Source organism: Mus musculus, chromosome 16 (genome assembly GCF_000001635.26).
Source record: "Mus musculus strain C57BL/6J chromosome 16, GRCm38.p6 C57BL/6J".
Taxonomy (NCBI): domain Eukaryota; kingdom Metazoa; phylum Chordata; class Mammalia; order Rodentia; family Muridae; genus Mus; species Mus musculus.
In genome coordinates this window covers 45,823,517-45,845,836 of record NC_000082.6, presented here as the reverse complement: position 1 = coordinate 45,845,836, position 22,320 = coordinate 45,823,517, and the positions used below count along the sequence as shown (strand labels likewise).

Sequence of the window (22,320 nt, the reverse complement as noted above, 5' to 3'; positions counted from 1 at the left end):
CGTGGGATACCGAGGTGGTGCGTTGAGAATGCTCTAAAACACAAATCATCCTTATAGGAGTGGTTCTCATGGAAATTAGAAGTCAAAATTTCGGGGCTGGAGAGGTTGTTTGGCAGCAAAGAGCTGTCTAGCTTTTGAAGAGGATCTGAGTTTGGCTGTCAAAACCCTTGTGGAGTGGCTCATGGCCATTTCTGCTTTCCCTTCCTACTTGGATTCACGTGCACACACATGCACCAAAGCACACGCAGGAATAAATAGTAAACATTATTTAATCTTAAAAGTCATACTTTTGCTCAATAAAACATTTTAAATATGCATTTTATTAGTGCGTGTTCTCACAGCTAAAGGCATTGTGTATAGATGAAGCATAGGTTTATTAACTACTGGAAGTACCTACACTAGTACCCCTGTTGCTATTGCTACAGCCTTGAAGACATCCTTGGTGGTAGCTAAAACAATTTGCTAGGGCCATATTGTTATTAAAGAGCTTGCCGGTCCTGGACCTTGCGAGTTCCTCCAAGGTTCTTGTCTTTCTTTGACTTAACCCCACTGGGGCAGAACTTTACAAACATCCACATTTGCATGCGTCAAGACAGACTAGCTGCTCAGGGAAGCAAGGCTGAAAGGCGTTCACGTTAATATTGCTTCCACTGGTTATGTTAAATGTGTTGGAAAATGCAGAACCCTTTATGAGACATCCCTCCAAGGCAATCAGTATCACGGAGTTTTAAATCTGCTTGATTCCAGCCCTGACCCCAGGCGGTTCCATTGCCATTTGGCACAGCTGCTTTTCTGACGCATCAGGTAAACCTGCCCTGGGGAGAGCAGTCTATGGTGAAGTCACCTGGAGTTTCACAGAGCAGAAACTTCGTCCTGGGGAGGAAATCGCACTCCAGGACGTGTTGTGTTCTCTCGTCCCATTTCCACCTTATTTAAAAAAAAAAAAGAAAAGAAAAGAAAAGAAAAGAAAAGAAAAGAAAGCCAACAACAAAGGTTTCTAGCACATAGCTGCGAACGTAGCTTTGAGAAAGTGGAGCCTAGAGATGTGACGAGTGGCCAGGCCACTCCAAACGCAGTAAAAGCAGCAGCAGCTTAGCTCCCTAAGAACCTAGGCTCCAGGACTTCCTAGCTGGGAACTCCAAGGATCCGCTGCGGTGCCTCGAAACTCGGGTCGGGACCAGGAGGGAGCTTCGAGGAGTCCACCACCGCGGGCCGAGGGGCTCTGCTGAGTGTGACACAGAGCACCCAGGGTGCCTGCCTTCTGTGGCCGCCTGCATTCGGCCACCTTATCGCCCCAGGTGAGTAGTGGGCTACAGAGGGCCTGGAGGAGCCGGCCCGCATTGCCTTTGCGCACCCTGGTGGCTCCTTGGGGACACAGCCTCCCCCTCAGCCGACTTGGTAGCCGCCCGTCTCTCTGCGGAGGTCGGGGGCGGAGAGGAGGCGGTGGCCGCCCCCACCGGGAGGGGCGCCCGGAGTGCGCGGTGTGCGGCGGCAGGGTCTGGCTGCAGCCTGCGGCAGCGGCGGGGACCGGACTAGGACACAGGGAGAGAGGGAGGGCGGAGGCAAGGGACAGGCCCAAGGGCAGCGGGACCCGAGGAGAGAGTTGCAGTTCCAGAGAAAGATGAGCTGGTGAGTGGGCGCCCTGAGCGCAGATTTTCTTTGCTTCCCTTGCAGGCTGTAGAGACAAAAGCCCGGGCAGGGGTCCGCAAAGCCTAAACCTTACAGTCCTAGAGTGCTCTGTCCTCCATTGTGCACGGCGATGCGGGGTGGAGGCATTGTGGGGAAGGGGTGTCCAGTAGGGGTGAGGTTTTCGTGAGTGATTGGGTCGAAAAGGCAGGATTTAATTAAGGGTCCCGAAGGCAACTTTTGCGGAAAGTCTGGATTGCTTAGACAGAGATCTGGATTCCGGGGATAAGAAGATCCACAGCTGGATCTTGAGGAGTACGGGACTCAGATAGGACCTTTCTGAAATCGGCTTCTAGTTGTACTTTGTTTCTAGAATGAGGCTGCACGGCGAGCCTCCGGACCGAGATTCTTTCCAGGAGCTCCTGACTGTGATTCAGTTATGGTTTCCCTATCATCCCACACTGAGGGCGTGATGGTCTCTTTCTCTGTGGTGATAGCAGCTGCAACTCTGGGTAGCATTTCGACCCTCTGCTTCAGCCGCTCAGAGAGCCTGCTGAACTCTGGCTTGGTGCGCTCAGTAACTTCACCCTTGCCAGCAGCACTGGAAGCGGGGAGGACTTAGCTAACTCCCGCCACCGGCAGGAAATTAAAAGGCTGACGGGCTGTCCCTTCCCGGATTGGGGTTTCCTGTTTAAAAGAGCTTTATAAGTCCAACCTCCTTCCAGAGGCTCCTCTTTTACCTTTCTCACTTCAAAGAGGGAAGATTCCCACAGTCTTTTATGTGGACTAGCCAAGACTGGAAATCCTTTCGTCCGGCCCAGCCCTCTTCCCTAGAAGTCTTCCTTTTGTGGTATCTCAAGTGTTCTAGGATACACAGCTAGTCTCCTAGCCAGTCAGAGCTGTGAGGGTAAGTCTAGTAGAGACATAAAATGTGGAGTCCGTTAGTGTAAATATTCACACGTTTCCCCCTCCAGTGTATGAACATGTAAATTACAGATGTAAATGTTCAACTCTGACGCTTGTAACAAAGCTTCTAACTTGGGCTTCACTTGTGTGTTTGAGATTATTTTTCCTCTGGGCTTCAAACGACTGAATTTAGATGGAAGGTTCCAAATATGGTTCACAGTTTCATAGGGTTAAACGTTTGCCCTCGGAGCACTTGAATTCTTAGTTCCTGGTAGGCTAGCAACACATTCATTGGGTCTGAGGTAAATAATCCTTTAGAGTGGTCTACTATTTTAACAGAACATGCTTGGTGCCATTTGAACCTTAAATGTGCCATTTAAGGTTCGTTGAAAAGTAACAGTTGTGTTTTCCTGAGGTTCCCTTCCTGGACTTAGTTGTTTAAAAGTTTTTAACTGAATGGTTTTTTTTTCTTTCTCCTTATAAATACATTGTGGAATTTAAACATTGCGTATAATTAAGAAACTCCGCAGTCTCCAAACATTGACAAAGGCCTTTAAAAGAGAGGAGAGATGAGCCTTTGCATTTAGCTTGGTGTAGCTTTTACTCCAGAGGCAGGGAAGTTTGCAAATCCTAGCACGCTCACAAATGGCAAAAGGAGATGTTTGGTTAAGAGCAGTCATCCAGGGCAGGCAATTTGCAGGCTTCTGTCTGGTTCCCCACAGCTGGCAGCTGCTGCTCTTTTGGGGTGAGAAAGGACAGCAGGGCTATCTGCTGCATCCCTGCTTGGGGCAAGCCAGAAAAGCTAGATAAGAAGGTGGGTGAAGATGCAGCCCATCTCTTCAACAACTCTGGCCAAAGTGCGTCACTTCCCCTGGCATTTTCAGGAGAAGGGAGAAAAGCCAAAGTTGACTTGATGGAGCTTGATTGAAGGGCTTTTCGTTACTTTCTTCAGTGTTGTTGGCTCTATGCATGGTGGGTTGTGGAGTGTAATGGAGAACTCACTTCAGGAGTCTTTATTAGTTTTGCATCATTGTTTAAAGCCGTTGGGGCATTGTGGTTATAGTAATTGACCTTACAGGATGCTACATTTCAGCCCTTGGCAGAGAGGGGTTGCCTCAGGTGACAGGGAAAGACAGGAACATTGTACATTTTCCAAGAATACCTGAGCTTTATAAATTGTCATTAAATCTCTCTGAGCTTAATTATTAAATGTGGGGAAACACCTTTTGAGTGGTGTGCTTTGTCTTGAAAGCCCCGAAGTGTGTTTTAGCAGTAGTTCTCAGGAAGAAGGAGTGGCCTGCTGTCTGAATCTTGGCAAGTCTTTTGGTTATGAAGCTGAGGGTAGGAAGGTTCCATCAGCCTCCATTGAATAGAGATCTGGGATGCTGTTATATACCAGGACACATCTTAGCATCTAGAACACACAGAGAGCTATCTGTCTCAGACCCTGTTCTACGGCATTTCCCTAGGTCACGCAGATGTTAGTAAATTGGGGATCTTGATTTAGTTTAGATCTTCACAAATTTACTTAACTCTTGTTGTTCACACATACCACATCCCGCAAGCTTTTTCATCTGCCGTGGACCCTTCTGTCCTTAGCACTAGAAGTCTCTATATCCTGTAGAGATGAAGGACATTGTTAGGTTTCCTTTATGCTTTTGAATTGCCTAAAAATTGAATTTGAGCACAAGGGAGCCTCAGCGATCACTAAATTCAATTCTCAGTTCATAGATGATAAGCCCAGGGATTAGAGACTGGAAAGTCCTTGGGTGAGTTAGTGGCAGACACAGCTCTTGCTAGAGCCTGAGACTAGAGAATGTAATAATTGATATTTAGGAAGGCCAGACTTAAAAACAGAGAAACAAACCAAAGCAAAATCAAGAACAAAAACTGGGACTTGACCCTTCTTGAGAGTTTTAGCAAAAGCTTTCCCCAATTTGAAAATAAACTCCTGGATGCGGGCAGTAATGTAAGCCTGAGTGACTACAGAGCATATGTCTGGGTGTGTGTGACCTGTGACACCACTTCTGAGGCCTGGACTATCTTTTCCATGTCAGATTGAGCAACAGATGGTCCCACATACATAGCAGATGCTGTCTTTGAATGCAGGTACAAAATGAGCATCTGAGGTTTTCCTCCTTCGCCCTCTCACTGTGCCTTAGCATCAGAGCACATGAATGGGCAGTTATCTCAGACAGACGGGAAAGGTTATGGAGGGAGAAAGATCCCTGGCAGCTGCAGAGGGTGGGTGGGTGGCAGAGATCTATAAACTGATGAATGTGGATATAGAACCCATTCAATTGTGTCAAGTTGAAATCTGAAGACATTTCAAGCTGAACTATTTGGGGCAGTTGGACAAGATAACTCTGGGAGTAAAAGGAACCTTAGAAATCTTACCAGGTTTGGGATGTGGCTCAGTTGGTAAAATGCTTATCTAACAGGCATGATGATGCCCTAGGTTTGGTTCACAGAATCATAAAGAGGCAGGAATGGTGGTATGTATCTACAGATCTAGAGACCCATTTCAAATAAAAGAGCAAAACAACTAAGGTCTTTTTAACTGCTTGGTAGGATTAAGTAGGCTGGGATGGGATGATTGCTTCCATCAGTTCTCAAGGCTATCTTGGCCATTGTCTTAGTTAGGGTTTCATTGTTGTGAAGAGACACCATGACTACGGCAACTCTTATAAAAGAAAACATTTCGTTGGGAGCTTATCTAAAGTTTCAGGGGAATTAGTCCATTTTTATCATGTTGGGAAGCTGACAGGCATGGCACTGAAGCAGTGTCAGAGAGCTTTAGATCATGACCCACAGGCAGAAGACACATACCCACATACACACACACACACACACACACACAGAGAGAGAGAGAGAGAGAGAGAGAGAGAGAGACAGAGACAGAGACAGAGACAGAGACAGAGACAGAGACAAAGACAGATTGGGCTTTAGATCCACAGGCAAAAGACACACACATAGACACATGTGTGTGCGCTCGTGTGTCCACACACCCACAGACACATACACACACATACAGAAAGAGACAGAGAGGAAGAGAAAGGCAGACACAGACACAAAGACAGTCACAAAAACAGACACAGAGACAGGCAGTCAGGCAGACACAAAGACAGACAGAGAGACAGACAGACATGTAGGTAGACAGGTAGACAGAGACAGAGACAAAGACTGGGTTCTGTCTCAAAGTCCAACCCCAGCTACACCCTTCTTCCAACAAAGCAAGCCACATCTTCCCAACAGTTCATCAACTGGGGACTAATATATGAACCTAGAAGGCCATTTTCCTTCACACCATCACGGTAATGTAGTGAGTGCTAAGCCAGTCAGAGCTGAGCATGGTGAGACTCTTTCTGGAGAACTTGAATTCTCTTGTCTGATCCCACGGTTCCCAAGCCTTACACATGGTTTGGTAGTGACAGAACAGAATACATTTCCTGACTTCTTCTCCATGACATATTATCTTGCGCAAAGTTATTGTTAATGTAATTTCATATTAGTGAATGGCTTCATATCTAGAGAGAAACTGCCTCAATTGTTTTTTGTTGGTTTTTTTTTTCACCTCTTGTTGTTTGCTTCAGGAAAATGTCTCATTCTGTACCCTAGGCTGGCCTGGAACCTACTTCGTAGCCCAGGCTTATCTCAAACTCTCCATGATACTTGTGCCTCCGTGTGTGTCCTGGAGTCCTGAGATCACTCCGTGAGCCACACTGCCTACTTTCAGTGAGCTTTTGGGTAGCAGAAAAGTTGTGCCTGTTTGGCTGCAGCAGCTACAGATGTTAACACCAGCTAGTTTACTTTACTAGAGTTAGACATTAGGCCTGTGGTTATGGATTCCTGGGTGTCAAGTGACCTTCCTGATCCTCAAATCTTGGAAGTTCGGTTGCTAGAAGAAAGGTTTTGGGGTACCCTTCCTGGGAGAGGTCAGAGCTCTACATGCTGTTAAGGGATGGTTCCTGCTGGCAACTAGCCAAGAGATCCATCTCAAAGGAAACATTTACAAGGAAACATTTAGGATAATGACTTTGGGAAGACTGACAATGGTGGAGTGTGGGGATCTGCCCCCTGCAGGCTCTTCACTGGAGGGGTAGCAACCCTTTCTCGCCTTCCGTCTGCTCATTTTTGTTACCTCCATAATTATCTGCCACAATATCCTGGCGTGATGGACTTTAGTAATTAAGGCAAGAAAGTCAGTGGTTGAAAATATTTCCTAGGATTTGCAGAATATGTCTTTTGTATAAGTAAAGCCAAAGGGTGGGTCAGGTTTTCCAAATCCCTTCTGCATAAAACTTACCAAGCAAGAATTTGTGGTTTTTCTCATACACAAAATTCCAGGGGTTAAATTGTAAAATAGATACATCTATGATATTTAGGATTTTTTTTTTTTTTAGACATCACTGAAAAGCAACTTAGGGTTGTATCTACTTTAAAGGCAAGACTTTTAAAGCATTCTGGCTATCAGTATCAGGGAAAGAAAGACAAGAGTAAAAAAGTCATCACATAGAGGTGTGGGAATGCCAGACACTGCAGAAGCCTGCCGGGGAGACCCAGATAAATAACATGAGGTAACAGGCCAACGTATATAGTTGCAATCCATGGAAGAACCACTTCTTTAATGTGCACAGTTGATTTCATTAGATGAAATGTGTTTCCTCATTTTGCAAAAGGAGAGGAAGAGACGGTTCACACAGTCTTGTATTAAGCATTGTTAACTTAAACAGGGTCAGCATTTTCTAAACTGCAGCTTAGCAGGTCAGTGCATGCTGATGTTTATCGTCTTAGAAGGATTGTTTGCAAGGACACTGGTGACTTCTCCAGGTTGGCAGTGTGACCGGGGAATGAACGTATCAAATAATGAAAAGGAGGAGAGCTACATGAGTTCCCAAAGATTTGTTTCTTGACCCCCTGCACTGGTGAATTCAGAGCAGGTACAAATTATGTTAGCCAACTCCTGCATTCCTTTGACCAAATCAGACCAGTGTGAGCAGTCAAGAAGTATTCCAAAAGGCCTGGAAAGAGATGTCTGGCTGCCACACTGCTTGCATCATTGCTGAAGTACCTTTTCAAAAGCAACTTAAGATTTATTACGGAAATTGCAGGACATAGGAATGTGGGTGAAATGTTTCTTGTATACGCTGCTGAATCAGCTGGTATGATATGCTGCATTAACATTTCGGACTAGGCCCTTTTCTCACTGTGTTTGGCTGAGATGATTCACCATGACCTTGGCATGCCTTGGGGGAACAATGTCAGGGAAAGCTTTGCCCAGTTAGGTAGCTGCTGTCTTATCACTAAAGCATGCTTATGTTCTGTGGTCACTTCCATTTCCTGCATTGTGTAACAGGCACTCCTGGGTTATTTTACCAGTAATCTTTGGGAGTACAGAAACTTTGGGGCTCAAGGAACTTCTAGTTCACTCTCAGCATTTCAAACATTGACAAACCTCTGTTTCACCAAGGTGGAGACAGATGAAGTGACTCACTCCATATATTATTCCTCTTAGTTTTGGTGGACATAGAAAGAGAAGCAATCTCCTGACTCGTGTCCTTGGCAAGCTGTCCAGTGTTCTTTGTACTGGATTAGCCATTACAATAAAAGTAACATCTGAAAGTAGCCATTTCCTTCATTAGGTCTCCTGGAAAGAGTTATTTAAGAACAAAACAAAGGCCAAAAAACAACAAAAACTTAGGGAAAAAAATCAACCTGAAGAGAGGGCCCGGCAGTTAAGACCACTTGCTACTTTTCCAGACAACCAAGTGCTTATATCCAAACACCCATATCAATTGTTTCACATCTGCCTGAACTCCAAATCTAGGGGCTCTGATGCCCTCTTCTGGTCTCTCTCTCTCTCTCTCTCTCTCTCTCTCTCTCTCTCTCTCTCTCTCTCACACACACACACACACACACAACACACAGAGAGAAACATTCTCTTAGACATTCTCTATCCCTCCCTCTCTCACTTTTTCCCCTCCCCTTCCCATCTTTCCTTCCTCTCTCTCCCCTCCTCCCCTTCTATCTCTCTTTTCCCCTCCCCTTCTCTCTTCCCTCCTTCCCTCCCCCCTCCTCTCACACACACACATACACGTAATAAAGGTCATGAAAACCCAGCATTGATTAAAAGTAAGTTTGATTAATCACTTGTTTCTCGATACTTAAAGGGCCAAGGAATAGCCCCCTTTTGCTTTCCTGCAAGGTAGCTTGTGTGGTCTTACAATAACTACTCTGCACAACCAACTATCAAATAAGTGACAAAATTACACCATCATTGTAACTTTGTACTTTGTACTGTGGTCCAGAGCCTCACAGTGATTTTTCATTTTGAAAAAAAAAATGAATTGGGGAGGGTAAAGCATATGGGTGCCTATGTGTCATGGTGTGCATATGGAAGCCAGGAGGCTACTCTAGAGCTGTTCTAGCCTTGCAAATTCACTGCAAGCACTTTTACCCACTGAGCTATCTCACTGGCCCACAGAGGGACATTTTACTCAGCTGACCTTTTCCATGATGGTGTCAAATAAGATGAAAATGCCTTGTGATGTGTGTCCTGCTTCCTGTGTGAGACCATGCTCTAAGATGCTCTCAGTGATGACATCAGCTAGCCTCGGATTGCTCAGACCGGATCTTTACTATTAAGACATACACAGCATCCTTTAAAGGCCCACCCATCCCAGCTTTGGAGTTAAGAGGGAAGACACGTTGGGGTGTAGACCATTTGTTGAACATATTAAAGGCCCTAGATTTGATCTCTCAAGCCTGAGGGGTGGAGTGGTATTAAAACCATTCTGAGTGTGGAAGACATCCCTTGACTTCCATTTGTTCCCTCTTCCAGAACCCACTTATTATCTGATCACTGCCAGATCATGATATTGGATAAATAGCAAAATTTTGAGTCTGGGGAATGTTATTTGAAAAAAAAATCAAATATTCTTAAGAGAATATATTTCAGTCAGTGGTAGTGAGGACATGGATGAACAAGGTAGGATGGAAAGGTTAGCGAGTTTTGTGGTCATGGATACGAGTTTCAGTTTAAGATCACAAAGTCCATAGTGGCTTCAAAGTAGAGTTTTTCTCTATGTTATCCTAGGTGCGTATTCTTTGTTGAAAGTAGCTTTGCATGCAATGGACCAGATTGGTGCCCTTCCCTGACTCAAGGGGAAGAGTACGACTCAAACACACAGATGATCTCTCTGTCCAGTTAACACCCTGTGACTCTCCATCTCTCTAGTTCATCTCCCTGGGATGATCACACAGTGGAGGAGAATTTGCCTGGGTTTGTCCGGGACTTTGTCAGAGTCACCTAAACCCAGACATGACCTGTACCCATGAGCAGAGGGAAGTGACACTTGGAGATGCTTGTTTTCATCTGGCCAAATTTTAGAAAGCTTTATCTTGCGTGAAAACTGGTTTGGGTTTCGGTGAAAAGCCCTCAAAATATGGGTCGGTGACTTCTTACCCAAAGTGTTGCCCCCATCTTCTGAGAAGCAATAACAGGATTTTATTTATTTGTTTTATTTATTCATTTATTCCTCTGGGGGAGGGGTTGTGTGAGGGAGGACACACAAATTCCAATGGTATACATGGAATTGACTTTCTCCCTCAAGTGGTCTTAGGGATCAAGTTCTTAAACTTGTCAGTGAGTGCCTTCACCCACTGATCCATCTTGTCCCATCCTGTCAGCCCAAGTAAGAGAATTTTAAAATTTACAGGTCATAATTACCCACTTCTTACCATAAATATATTTTAGGGTGAAAATTATTAGAATATGGAAAGTTTGGTGGTTTCTATGGATACTTGTACACTTTAATTGTCTAAAGCAATGGGTTTTATTGTTCTTTTTAAAAAATGTGTACTTCATATGTGTGTTGTCCTCTGTTTGTATAAGTGACAAATATTTGTGTTTGTGTCGGTGTGGGCACTTGTGTGTGGAGAATAAAGATCAACATGAGGTAAGTGTTATCCTAGATAGCCATTTTTTTTATTCCACTGAACCCAGCTGGAACTCATCAGTTCAACAATGTTGTCTGCACAGTGAGCCCTGGGAAAGCACTGCCTTTATCCCCTACCCCTAACACTAGGATTTCAGACCTGTGCCACTGTGCCCAGCTTCCACATCAATGCTGACACCTGATCAAGCAGTAAGCACATTGCCATGCCAACTGATACATCTGCCTGTTTTCATTTTCACTATATAGTCCAGGCTCCCCTGTGAAGCCTAGGCTGATGATAAACTCAAGACCCTCCTAACTCTGACTCATTACCTCCTGCCCATGCCAATGTTTTTATTTGGGCACAAATCTTGTTGAAATTGAGGTATTCTACTTAGCATTGTCTTGCAAATCTCTCTCACAGAGATGGCCTACCTATTTATAATCTTGACCAATGCATTTGCTGTCAAATTTCTCCTGGGTACTTTAAAAATCATCTTTTATAGAAGTTGATTTAGTATGATGAGCTGGTATTCATTCAAGTTGCTGAGACCCACTCCACTTTTTGTACTGAGCCACTATAATTTATATCAATATATAGAGATCTTATTTTTATTTACTCTGGCTCCAGAGTACATTTATCTTTTTTAGAAAAACATTTTAACGTGGAAAATTCAAACCTACACAAATGTTAAATACTCGCTAAAAGTGTGATATAGTAAACCAGGCACCTCAGGTTTCAAGTGTTTATATTCATTACTTTGACTTCATCTGGAGACCCCATTTTCCTTCCGAGTTTAGGTTGTTACAAAGCATGCTCCAAATGCCTAGTTTTCCACCCATAAATAATTTGCAGTGTGATTCTGAGCAACATGTCATTGCAGCTTTGAAAAGAGCAATATATCTGATTTTTATGCGGCAGTCAAATTCTGGTTGTTCAGACATTTTTTTAACTAGGTATTTTCCTCATTTACATTTCTAATGCTATCCCAAAAGTCCCCCATACCCTCCCCCCCACTCCCCTACCCACCCACTCCCACTTTTTGGCCCTTTGCGTTCCCCTGTACTGGGGCATATAAAGTTTGCAAGTCCAATGTGTCTCTCTTTCCAATGATGGCCGACTAGACCATCTTTTGATACACATGCAGCTAGAGTCAAGAGCTCTGGGGTACTGGTTAGTTCATAACGTTGTTCCACCCATAGGGTTGCAGATCCCTTCAGCTCCTTGGGTATTTTCTCTAACTCCTCCATTGGGGGCCCTGTGATCCATCCAATAGCTGACTGTGAGCATCCACTTATGTGTTTGCTAGGCCCCGGCATAGTCTCACTAGAGACAGCTATATCTGGGTCCTTACAGCAAAATCTTGCTAGTGTATGCAATGGTGTCAGTGTTTGGAGGCTGATTATGGGATGGATCCCTGAATATGGCAATCTCTAGATGGTTCATCCTTTTGTCTCAGCTCCAAATTTTGTCTCTGTAACTTCTTCCGTGGGTGTTTTGTTCCCAATTCTAAGAAGGGGCAAAGTGTCCACACTTTGGCTTCGTTCTTCTTGAGTTTCATGTGTTTTGCAAATTGTAACTTATATCTTGGGTATTCTAAGTTTCTGGGCTAATATCCACTTATCAGTGAGTACATATCATTTGAGTTCTTTTGTGATTGGGTTACCTCATTCAGGATAATGCCCTCCAGGTCCATCCATTTGCCTAGGAATTTCATAAATTTATTCTTTTTAATAGCTGGGTAGTACTCCATAGTGTAAATGTACCACATATTTTGTATCTATTCCTTTGTTGAGGAGCATCTGGGTTCTTTCTAGCTTCTGGCTATTATAAATAAGGCTGCTATGAACATAGTGGAGTATGTTTCTTTCTTACTAGTTGGAACATCTTCTGGATATTTGCCCAGGAGAGGTATTGCGGGATCCTCCAGTAGTACCATGTCCAGACATTTTTTAAGCAGATGAATCTTTGCACATAGAATACAAACCATGCACATCCATTTTATTTCACTGGCATGTCTCTTGAGTCTTTTAACCTGGAATAGTTTCTTCTCATGCCTGGATTTTTTTCCCACTAAGAGCAAACACATGTTTTTGTTTTGGATCTTTCTGCCCACGATACCTTCCCATGTTCTAGAATTAAGTGAATGCATTTGTGTGTGTGTGTGTGTGTGTGTGTGTGTGTGTGTGTGTGTGCGCGTATGTGTGTGGTAAGGTTTTGTTGCTGTTACTGTTTTGTTTTTGAGACATCTTACTTTGTAGACCAGGCTGATCTTGAACTTACAGCCCTCCTGCCTTGACCTTCCTTGTTGGGATTATAGCTATGTGCCACCGAAGATGGTCTGTAGTGTTTTTACTAGAGCATTCGTTTCAGCAAGAATGCTTAGTAGGTAAAACTGCTCGCCTTTAGAAAGTTTTCCTCTGACCTCCACATGCAGGCTGCAGACTGTGCTCCACCCCAACACATCCTGCTTGCACACACACAGGCACCAATAACAAAAAGAACAGTCCTTTGCTCCTTGTCATTTCTGTCATGAAAGACAGATTTCTAATTTGAATAATTTGGAACTTAAATTTATTATACGTTTTACTCATCGAACATGTTTTATCTCTTCACGTATTGCTAAAGATTAATCACTGTTTAAACACACATGTGAGTCTAATTGACGAAACATACGCCTTGATTATTTAGGTAAAACTTGGGCCTTTGCCAGTGGAACAGAACCTCAGTGACCCGCTGACTCTGCTTTCTCTCCTCCTCCCCCACTACAAAGACTTATCACAGGAAACAGCAGCCAAATTCCTTGGATAGTGCAAAGAATGCTGTAAAGTTCTTGCAGACAAGCACTTTATTGAAGGGACTAACACAAAAACTTTTTTAAAAAAATCCTATAATTGACCCTTTAGCCTTTTGACTGTATCTTCTAAATTCTTAAGAATTCTCTCCAATTCATAAAATAAAACAACTGAGACTAAGTAGCTGATCTGAAAAGCTGCCTCACTGGAAGTATGGTCATTTGCTCTTGGCTGTGATCACTGTTAGACTCCTCTTGGTACCATCTACAGTGTCTTATGGCGGAGTTTAGGCATCAGTACAAGTGGGCCACTGGAGGGAGCAGCAGCCTGGAGTTGGACACCTATGAGGCAGACTGGAAGGAGCTGAGATGTACCTTTCCTTTGTGTCTGGTGTCTTCTCTCTGCATTCGCCATATCATCTCCTTTATTTTCCACTCCTCCCACTTCTTGTCGAGTCAAGTGTAATCTGTCTTTCTCCCCTTAATGATCGTCCGCCCTTTAGATGGCTTTAGAAAATGGTAAAGTGAAAATATTAAGAAGAAAAAAGGCAAAAGAAAAGAGCAAGAAAGAAATCTTAGAGTAGGGGCCCTGAGACATCACCTGACGGTTCTGATCCCCGGTAGCCCCAACCTTTCTTCCATGGCCTGCTGTTTATCTCCACCACAGTGGGCTGTTCCAAAAACGCTTTAAGTCTGGCTTCTGAGGCATCATCTCTGTGTGTTACAAGGCTTCTGTATTTTAGGCTGCGGTGGTCATGTGGAGAATCAGTTCTTGCATGAATGTGTGTTTGCTGCTGTCTGCTGTAATAGGTACTGTCTTCTGGAGTAAGACAAGACCTTTGTGCAGTCATTACAAATACTTTCCCCCACCCCCACCTCCACCCCCACCCCCACCCCCACCCCCACACACCTGGAACTGCTTCTCTCCGGTGTTTGTGAGACACAGAAGCCTCTTCTTCAGAGGTTATCCATCTACCTGTGTGAGTCTAGTGGTTAATAATTATTTATCCAACCAGGTAGATCCTTGCACAAAGAATGTGATGCAAAGGGAAAGGACTGGTGTCCATTTGTTGAAGAAATAAGAACTACTAACACATTTTCATTTTCATTCTCTGCCCTGGGTTATAAAAATCATGACTGGGGAGGAGGAGTTTGAAGAAATAGAGGTTAGGAAGCTAGAACAAGATTGAAGCAGAGCCTAGTCCAATGGAGACTGGGGCAGTGGGCAGCGCCAGGCTTCTACTATGCAGCAGGCAGCACTAGCAGGAGAAAGGGCCTGGGAGTGTTTGCTGGGGGGAGGGAGCAGTTGCAGATGGCTGGGGGTGGGGGGACGTGGAGGGGCATGTGGAGAGGTAAGGCTTGTTTGCAGAGACAGAGGAGTCTGAGAAGGGTTGAGGGTCAAGAACAATTATTTGTAAAGTAGGAGGGCTTGTTTGCTATAAGGACACAGAGAAGAGCAAAGGTTTAAAGGAGAACAGGGGACTTAGAGTGCTTTTGCATTCTTAAAGGGGACTACGGGAGAGAAGCAAGTGTTTGCTCCTGAGGCTTCTTATTAGCCTTCTCCTGCTCAGGTTTTTGATGTCATCAGTAGAAAGACAGGGAGAACTCTGTGTATGTATTGTTCTCCCTTATAAAGCATAAGCCTTGTGGTGAAAATAGATTTCTTTTTCAACTTTTCTCTTCGATCCTCTCAAAGGACCTCCCTCAGGCCCTATCAACTGCCACTGGTTGCCACAGAAATACCCCCACAGAACTCCTGTGAGGAATGGCATTGCCTCTGAGGGCCTGCTTGACTGGCCCTGAATTCAATTACGTGCCATCAGTACTCTATAATCCTAACAGCGCCATATTGTAAACATCAGTGCAGAGAGTTAAGCCTGCCCGTGGACCACCAGCATGCTGGAGAGCCCTAAGTACCAGGCACCAACCACTGTCTGCCACAAAGCACACAGGAACAGTATCCCCCACCCCCCAGCCACCCCAGCTCCAGAGCTCTGGCAGGACACAGTATAGGCTCAAGGCACCACATTACGGACACTTTGATATATATCTGCAGACTTTTAAAAGTTGGTTTTCCTAAAGTTGCTTCTGTTCACGAATAGCAGGGTACAGTTTCCGCTTTTCTATATTATTTAGGTGCAGTGTTTCTGTGACTAATCCCTGCGGTATCAGGTGACCCCCACAAGTGTCTACACACAGCAAGGTAAAAATATGGGTCACTGCTGTGTCTGGTGGGAATCTTCCAAAGCCACTTACTTGGCTAAAGCCAGGGGGATGATTGCACCTTTCCGCCAGATGTTCAGACCTGTTCTCTAATGCAATGCAGCAAGCACTTTGAAAAAGCTCTTTGTGCACCTTCATTTGCTGGCAACGACAGTGCAAATGGCTCAGGTGACGTCAGAGTCCTTTTGGACGGTTAGGTTTTAAATGAGATGAGCTCCATTGTCATCTGGTAGGAGTGGAGTAGAACTGAAGAATTGTTTTAAAAATCATTTAAACCACACCACAGAGAAGCGGCTCTCTGAAGAAATGTTTAACAACGTTCCTTTAAACTGCTTGTTGAAGTCATTTTTCTCCTCCAGGGGAAAAGGGGCTGTGGTTTTTCTGTAACATCTTTCAAGGGACTCCATCCTGACTGCCTGGAGTTTTCTGATTGACAGTAAGATGAATGCGTGTTTTAGGTGGTAAAATAACAAGAGCCCGGGATGGATTAAATTTATGGATTGGAAAGTAAATGCAAACGTTTCAACACACATTAACTTCTTTCCTGTTTAAACTTCCCCAAGTTGTCCTTTCTCTCAGATGGGCACCAGATGCACTCCCTGCTGCGCCCAGACCTTCTGAGGCTATGTATAGAAGAGTGCGTCCTCCAGCTCTGTTTTGCTTTTCCCAATAACACAATGCAAGGATTGCATAGTTTCCCTAGGACCTCTTCTTTGTTCACATAAAATGTTCAGGAAACCCAAAATAAGCACAGGAGCAGCAAATATAAAAGATGGCAGTAAACCCAGGGGTTGCTTCAGCTCCTTTCTTCTGTGTTTCCTACTTCTTTCTGTTCTCTTACTTATGCTGCCTTGCCAAGCATCCTAGCAGACTTTCTCTTTTAGCCCAACTCCTCCTTTTCTTTCTGTAAACTCAGTGGTAGTCTCCAATACATTCTGCCTGCAGACACATCCTCAACTGCTTGGAGGAATGAGTCATACATTCCCACTTGGGTCTCTACCTCTGCCTCTGCTGCCCTTGCCCACATCCTACTCCCCAGTTCCAGGTGCATTACTAATTACCATCCTGCAGTTCCGACTCCCTTCCTATTTCTAGGTTTCCTTTCATACATCTCAGATGTAGAGTGCCCCAGAAATCAGAAAGAAGTTTCTACAGCTACTGATGCTCTCTTGTGGAGTTAGAAAGACCACCCATCTAGCTGATTTCCTTTAGTGTTGAATTGGTATGCAGGACTAAAGGGATACCAAGTTCAGATAAATAGACACATGTATTCAGCTAGGCGGCAAACACATCTTCAAGGAAAATTAATGGATTGCATACATGTATCTGATGATAAATCTGTGAAAGTTGTGGATTAGTTACTTTTCATTGCTGTGACGATATACCGGACAAGAATCCACTTAAAGGATGGTTGTGTTTTGGCTTGCAGTTTGAGGGTATACAGTCCATTGTGGCAAGAAAAGCATGCTGGTAGGAGTGAGAAACCGCTGGTCTCATTTATCTGCAGTTAGCACGCAGTGAATCAGAAGTGAGGCTGAGACATCTCAAAACCCTTCCCTTAGTGACCGACTTCCTTTATCACTGAAAATGTCTATAGCCATCCCAAGCAGGGCCACCCCTGGCAACCAAGTGTTCAAACAAATGAGAATCTGACCAAGTTAAAAAAAAAAAACAACAACAACAAGGTATAAGGGGTGGAGAGATGGCTCAGAGGTTAGGAGCACTGACTGCTCTTCTGAAGGTTCTGAGTTCAAATCCCAGCAACCACATGTATATAATTTTGAGCCGGGTATAGTGGCGCACACCTTTAATCCCAGCCCTTCGGAGGCAGAGGCAGGCAGATTTCTGAGTTCAAGGCCAGCCTGGCCTACAGAGTGAGTTCCAGGACAGCCAAGGATATACAGAGAAACTCGGTCTCGAAACCCCCCCCCCCGAAAAAAAAACAAGGTGTAAGAGAGACCACAGTCTAATATTTTATGTCACATTGTTATAAGAAAATTAAAATGTAAAAAATGTAGATTGATATGAAATCACTAGTAATATTACCACCCCAGGAACAATCAGTAGTAACTTTTAATGTGAATTTTTTTCATCCCATTGTTACTGCTGTGGGAGAAAGGTAAACACAAGGGGACAAATGATGCTGGGTTCTATGGGGACTCATCAGTGAAATAGCAAGAAGCATCAGATTTAAAATATGGATGAAGGATGGTGATGACTAGGCTTGTGGATAGAAGCAGTGAAAGAGAAATAGACACAACAGAGGAGGTCATGATGACTCTCCAAATCCTGATCTAAGTGCCTATAAGAAAACTACTGGCTGTGCACATTATCTGCTCAATGTGTGTGTGTATACATATATATATATGCACATGTATGTATATATATATATATATATATATATATATATATATATGCATGTGTATATGAAAGTAACTATACTCATTGAATGTTTTTAATGTATGTGAGAATATATTATACTACAAAATATATTTTAAATGTGGTATTAAATGGTTTCACACTGTTCACTCCTGTGATGAACCATAGCTTTTCCACATATCACTGGGCATTTAAAGTTATTTCTTCTATATTATAAATAACCCTGAAACTCTTTAGGGCCCATTTCTTTTCTTATTTTCTCAATTCTGAAATATTTATGTTGGGAGAACTGGCCGAGACATTAAAATTTCAAAATGGCAAACCCACCAAGGTCAAAATGAGTTCAGAAAAAGACTAAGGCTAAGTGAGGGTTGTCTTACCTTCACTCTGACAAAGCATGGCAAGAAATGTCACAAGTGAGACTGATGTGGCTTTCAACTTTGGAACTGGAAATAACTGATGAGGGCATTGTCTTGGGGTAGAGGAGCACTGGCCACAGGCCATGAACTGCAGGGCCACAACTCACTGAAATCCAAGTATTAGGCTTAGCTCTGATGATTTGTGTGGATTTCTAAGCTATTGTTTTGAAATATATCATTTTAACATACATTCAAGTAGAGCTTTGAAAGACAATGAATCCAAGGCAGCATTTCATGGGGGTGGGGAGAGACTGTAGCTCTCTTGGGCAATTCCTAGCACCACCTGGATATAAAGCAGGGACATTTCCTTGACTCCTGCCTGTAGGGGAGAAGCATTTCCATGCTGAGAAGACTGAATTTCCCTGGAGAAACATGATGCTAAGCTAAGAGAATGAAGTCTTCCCTCTATGGTATGAGGATGTGTGTAATTGAAAAATGTTTTAAGGTTTTTTGTTTGTTTGTTTGTTTGTTTGTTTGTTTGTTTTCCTATAGAGCGATGGAAGTCAAGGAGATGAATATAAGAAAAAATTCTACACATAATCTTTTCCACCAATCATTAGTGTCTAAAGTCCCCGAGGGCTGGAGGAAAGTCTTAGCCCTGCATGTACTTACTGAAGTCAAATTATGTTTTTCCCTTGTTAATAATATAAAGATAGTTTCTTTTAATATAAGCCTTTTCACTTTCAGGGCTAGTTTTAATTCAACGAAATTTTCATAGATTAAAATTTTAAGTCAATGTTGACTCTCAGATCTAAAACCCAAAAATATATACTTATTTTTTTTTTAAAAAAATACTTATGGAAGATAGAGTCCTATTTTATCCCTTGAGTGATGGGTTAGACTTTGGTAGGTAGAGCAGAAGGCACACGGTGTTTTTGTTAGAAAAGAGAGCTCACTACCAAGGACAAGCACAACACATTTTGGATGCCAAGGAATTTGAAGAATAGAATAATTTAGGGCTTTTAAATGTGCCATCTTGACCATGGGACAGCAATCTTGGGAACACCCTTTGATCCAGTGTCTCTTATCTCTTACCTTTTTCTAATGAGCTTTTTGCTGTCCACTTAAGAAGTAAACTTCTATCCCTTCCCTACAAAAGAACCACACCCTCACATTCTGGATCAGTGTATAACATAAACTTTCTTCCTCTGTCATGACATGAGTATTGTTTCTTCAAGACTGTTTCTGAGCTGATGATGAGTCTAGCAGAAACATTTAAAGGAAAAACAATTTGGTGGTTCTCTTAGGCACATAGAAGATATTCAGGAAGACAGTCGTTCTCCAGAGACTGAAACACTGGGCGCAAAATTCTTCTCTTACATACCAACCTAATCCTGAGTCATTATTTTACTAGGGATTTGTAAAATATATCCCTGAACAGAAGTCCTTATTTTTCACCTTTTGGTACACTTTCACGTGTGTTTAAACTAAAACTTTCTCCTTTTCCCCTTTACAGGATCCAGCCATATTATGGCAGAAGATAGCCACATGCAAAAGCAGCTGGAATTCCAAAATGGTAGCTTAGAGGAAGGATTTGTGGTACGTTCCCTGGAGAACGAGCCCCAAAACATGATGGAGAGCCTAAGCCCGAGGAAATACTCATCAAGTCTGAAGTTTAAAGCCAACGGGGACTATTCTGGCTCCTATTTAACCCTCTCCCAACCGGTGTCTGCCAAGAGAAGCCCTTCTCCAATGGGCACCAGCGTCAGGAGCAGTCCCTCCTTGGCCAAAATCCAGGGAAGCAAACAGTTCTGCGATGGAATTGATAAAAATATTTCCATGAAACCTCCTATTTCTTTCCTCAGTTCTGCAGCCTCTCTTGGCGGCTATCCTCTTGGGAAAGCAGATTTGGATCATTATACTGGTCGAGACAGTGAGAGGTCCACCAGGCTCTCAGAGAAGCCTCCCTATTCCAGATACAGCTCTAGGAATAAATCTCATGACAGTGTCTACTTTCTAGGGGGGCTGGAAGGAAGAAAAACCTCTGGCTCGCTCCTGACCATGTGGAACGGAAATTCCTTGAGCTGCACTGGCTCGTCACCCATCAGCAGGTCTGGGGCAGCGAGCATGCCTTCAAGTCCAAAGCAAGTCAGGAAGATGAACCTTCAGGACCACTCGACACTTCAGCCCAGGTTAAGCAGGCACAAGGAGCCGGCCTCAGAAAACGTCAGTGTGAGAACAAGGAAATACTCAGGGAGCAGTCTGAGTAATATGGGTGCCTACAGCCGATCGCTTCCCAGGTTGTATAAAGCCACAGACAACCAGATGTCGCCTCTCAGCCTGCCTCCAAGAAGTTCCCTGGGCAATTCCAGAAGAGGTCAGTTAGGAGAAAAGGATCTACCTCATAGCCTAGTGGATAGTGACAATTACCTTAACTTTTCTTCTCTAAGCTCAGGGGCTTCACCCTATAAAACCTGTCTGTCAGAGGGAAATCCTTACGTAAGCTCCGCCCTCAGTGTTCCTGCCAGTCCTCGTGTGGCTCGGAAGATGCTCCTGGCCTCCACCTCCTCTGATGACTTTGATAGGGCTTCATACTCAGGGACCAGCCCAAGTCATTCCTTCATTTCTGGAGAGCCAGACCGAGTGCTTGTGGCCAGGAGGAACTTCTCTTGTGGATCAATGGAGCTTGATGACTCTGATCTGGAAAGCCTAAGACAGTCGTCAGAAACTCCGCAGCCGGTCCTTCGAGAAAGGAAAAGTAGCATTAGCTCCATCTCGGGACGCGACGACCTGATGGATTATCACCGAAGACAGAGGGAGGAGAGACTCAGGGAGCAGGAGATGGAGCGACTGGTAATCTAACTCTTTTGACTTCACCGTTCCCCTGACTTGCATTCACAGGGCTGGCGACAGACACCAAGGAGTCCATTCCACATGGAGAGATGGAATTTCCACTGGACCAGCCGCAGTCCCTCCTACTTCTTGCTCTCTGTCCTATAACTCTGTCCTATAACTCTTTCTTATCTATTTTTTTCAGACATTTTTGGGCATTTTGAAACTTCCAGAGCTCACTAGTGCCAGAGCCTTGTGTTTATTTAGTTGTTCTGCAGAGTTCTAGAGTCCTTTTTCTATTCTCTTCTCTACCTTACCATTATTTTCCCCCTTTCTTTCATGTGCTGGGGATTGTACCCAAGGGCTTGCACAACCACTAGAAATCCTGGGAAAAGCTAATGTCTAGTGCATTTTGCTGAATTTCTTCTATCTTATGAGCTTTCTTTTAAGAACAGGAGGGGGTGGTGGTGTTGTTTACATCATTAAGTTCGATAGTATATACTTAAGACAGACAGTCGGTGAGATAATAAGGCAAGAATTTGTCAGTACAGCAAGTCATCTGGAAAGCCAAGCTTTGCCTCAATCTCCGTGGTACTCAGTTTTCCCCACACAGTTCACATAATGCCAAACTCCCATCAGCTGTGCCTCTGACTTCACACAGCACCACCAAACTCCAAAAACAAAATGCCTTGAGTTCATTCTATTTTTTTTCCAGTCTAAAACCAGTTTCTGCTTAACGTAAAGAACTAATTGGACATAAAAGAACAATGATGGAAGAATAAATTCCTCAACAGCCCTGCTGATGAAGGAAAACATTCAAAGGCAGTTTTCCACTCCCTTTTTAGTGGGTTTTTATTTCAGAATGAGTACATGTCAGAGGTTGTTTTTTCTTCGCTGGTGATTAATGGTCTCCTTAATGAGAAAAGCTATAGGGTGGCAAAGCTGCTTTCTAAAAGTGTAAAGATTATCAGAGGTATTTTAATTGCTTTTTAAAATAAAGTATGTTGGAATAAGATTTCTCAATCGTGGAAAAATTAATGAGGGCCTACAGTACAATAAAATTTATATTATATGGATAGAAACCATCTATACTATGCAACATCTGTTTGACAGTTGAGAAGAAGAATCACATATCACTCAAAGTTTTGGTTGGTTTATCCCATTCCTAACTAAAAGCACTGGATAAAAATATGTATGTATTAAATATTACCCTAGGTAATTAAATATTCACTGTGCATATCACTTAGCAGTCCAGCATTACAT

The 22,320-nt window shown here is 43.6% G+C and overlaps 1 protein-coding gene across 16 annotated transcripts in view; it reads left to right on the top strand.

Moving 5' to 3' along the window:
• Nucleotides 1–22,320, top strand: part of Phldb2 (pleckstrin homology like domain, family B, member 2) — a 207,369-nt gene that overhangs the window by 107,762 nt on the left and 77,287 nt on the right. For 10 of the 16 annotated variants that reach the window (XM_006521926.4, XM_006521921.4, XM_030249020.1 and 7 more), the window contains one exon: nucleotides 19,742–21,078. In XM_006521926.4, coding sequence (XP_006521989.1) covers nucleotides 19,742–21,078 — 1,337 coding nt within the window. Of the gene's footprint in view, nucleotides 1–1,005; nucleotides 1,299–1,442; nucleotides 1,630–18,610; nucleotides 18,696–19,741; nucleotides 21,079–22,320 lie in introns of those variants that run through there. The other 6 variants (NM_001252442.1, NM_153412.4, XM_006521922.4 and 3 more) reach the window with 5 other exon arrangements.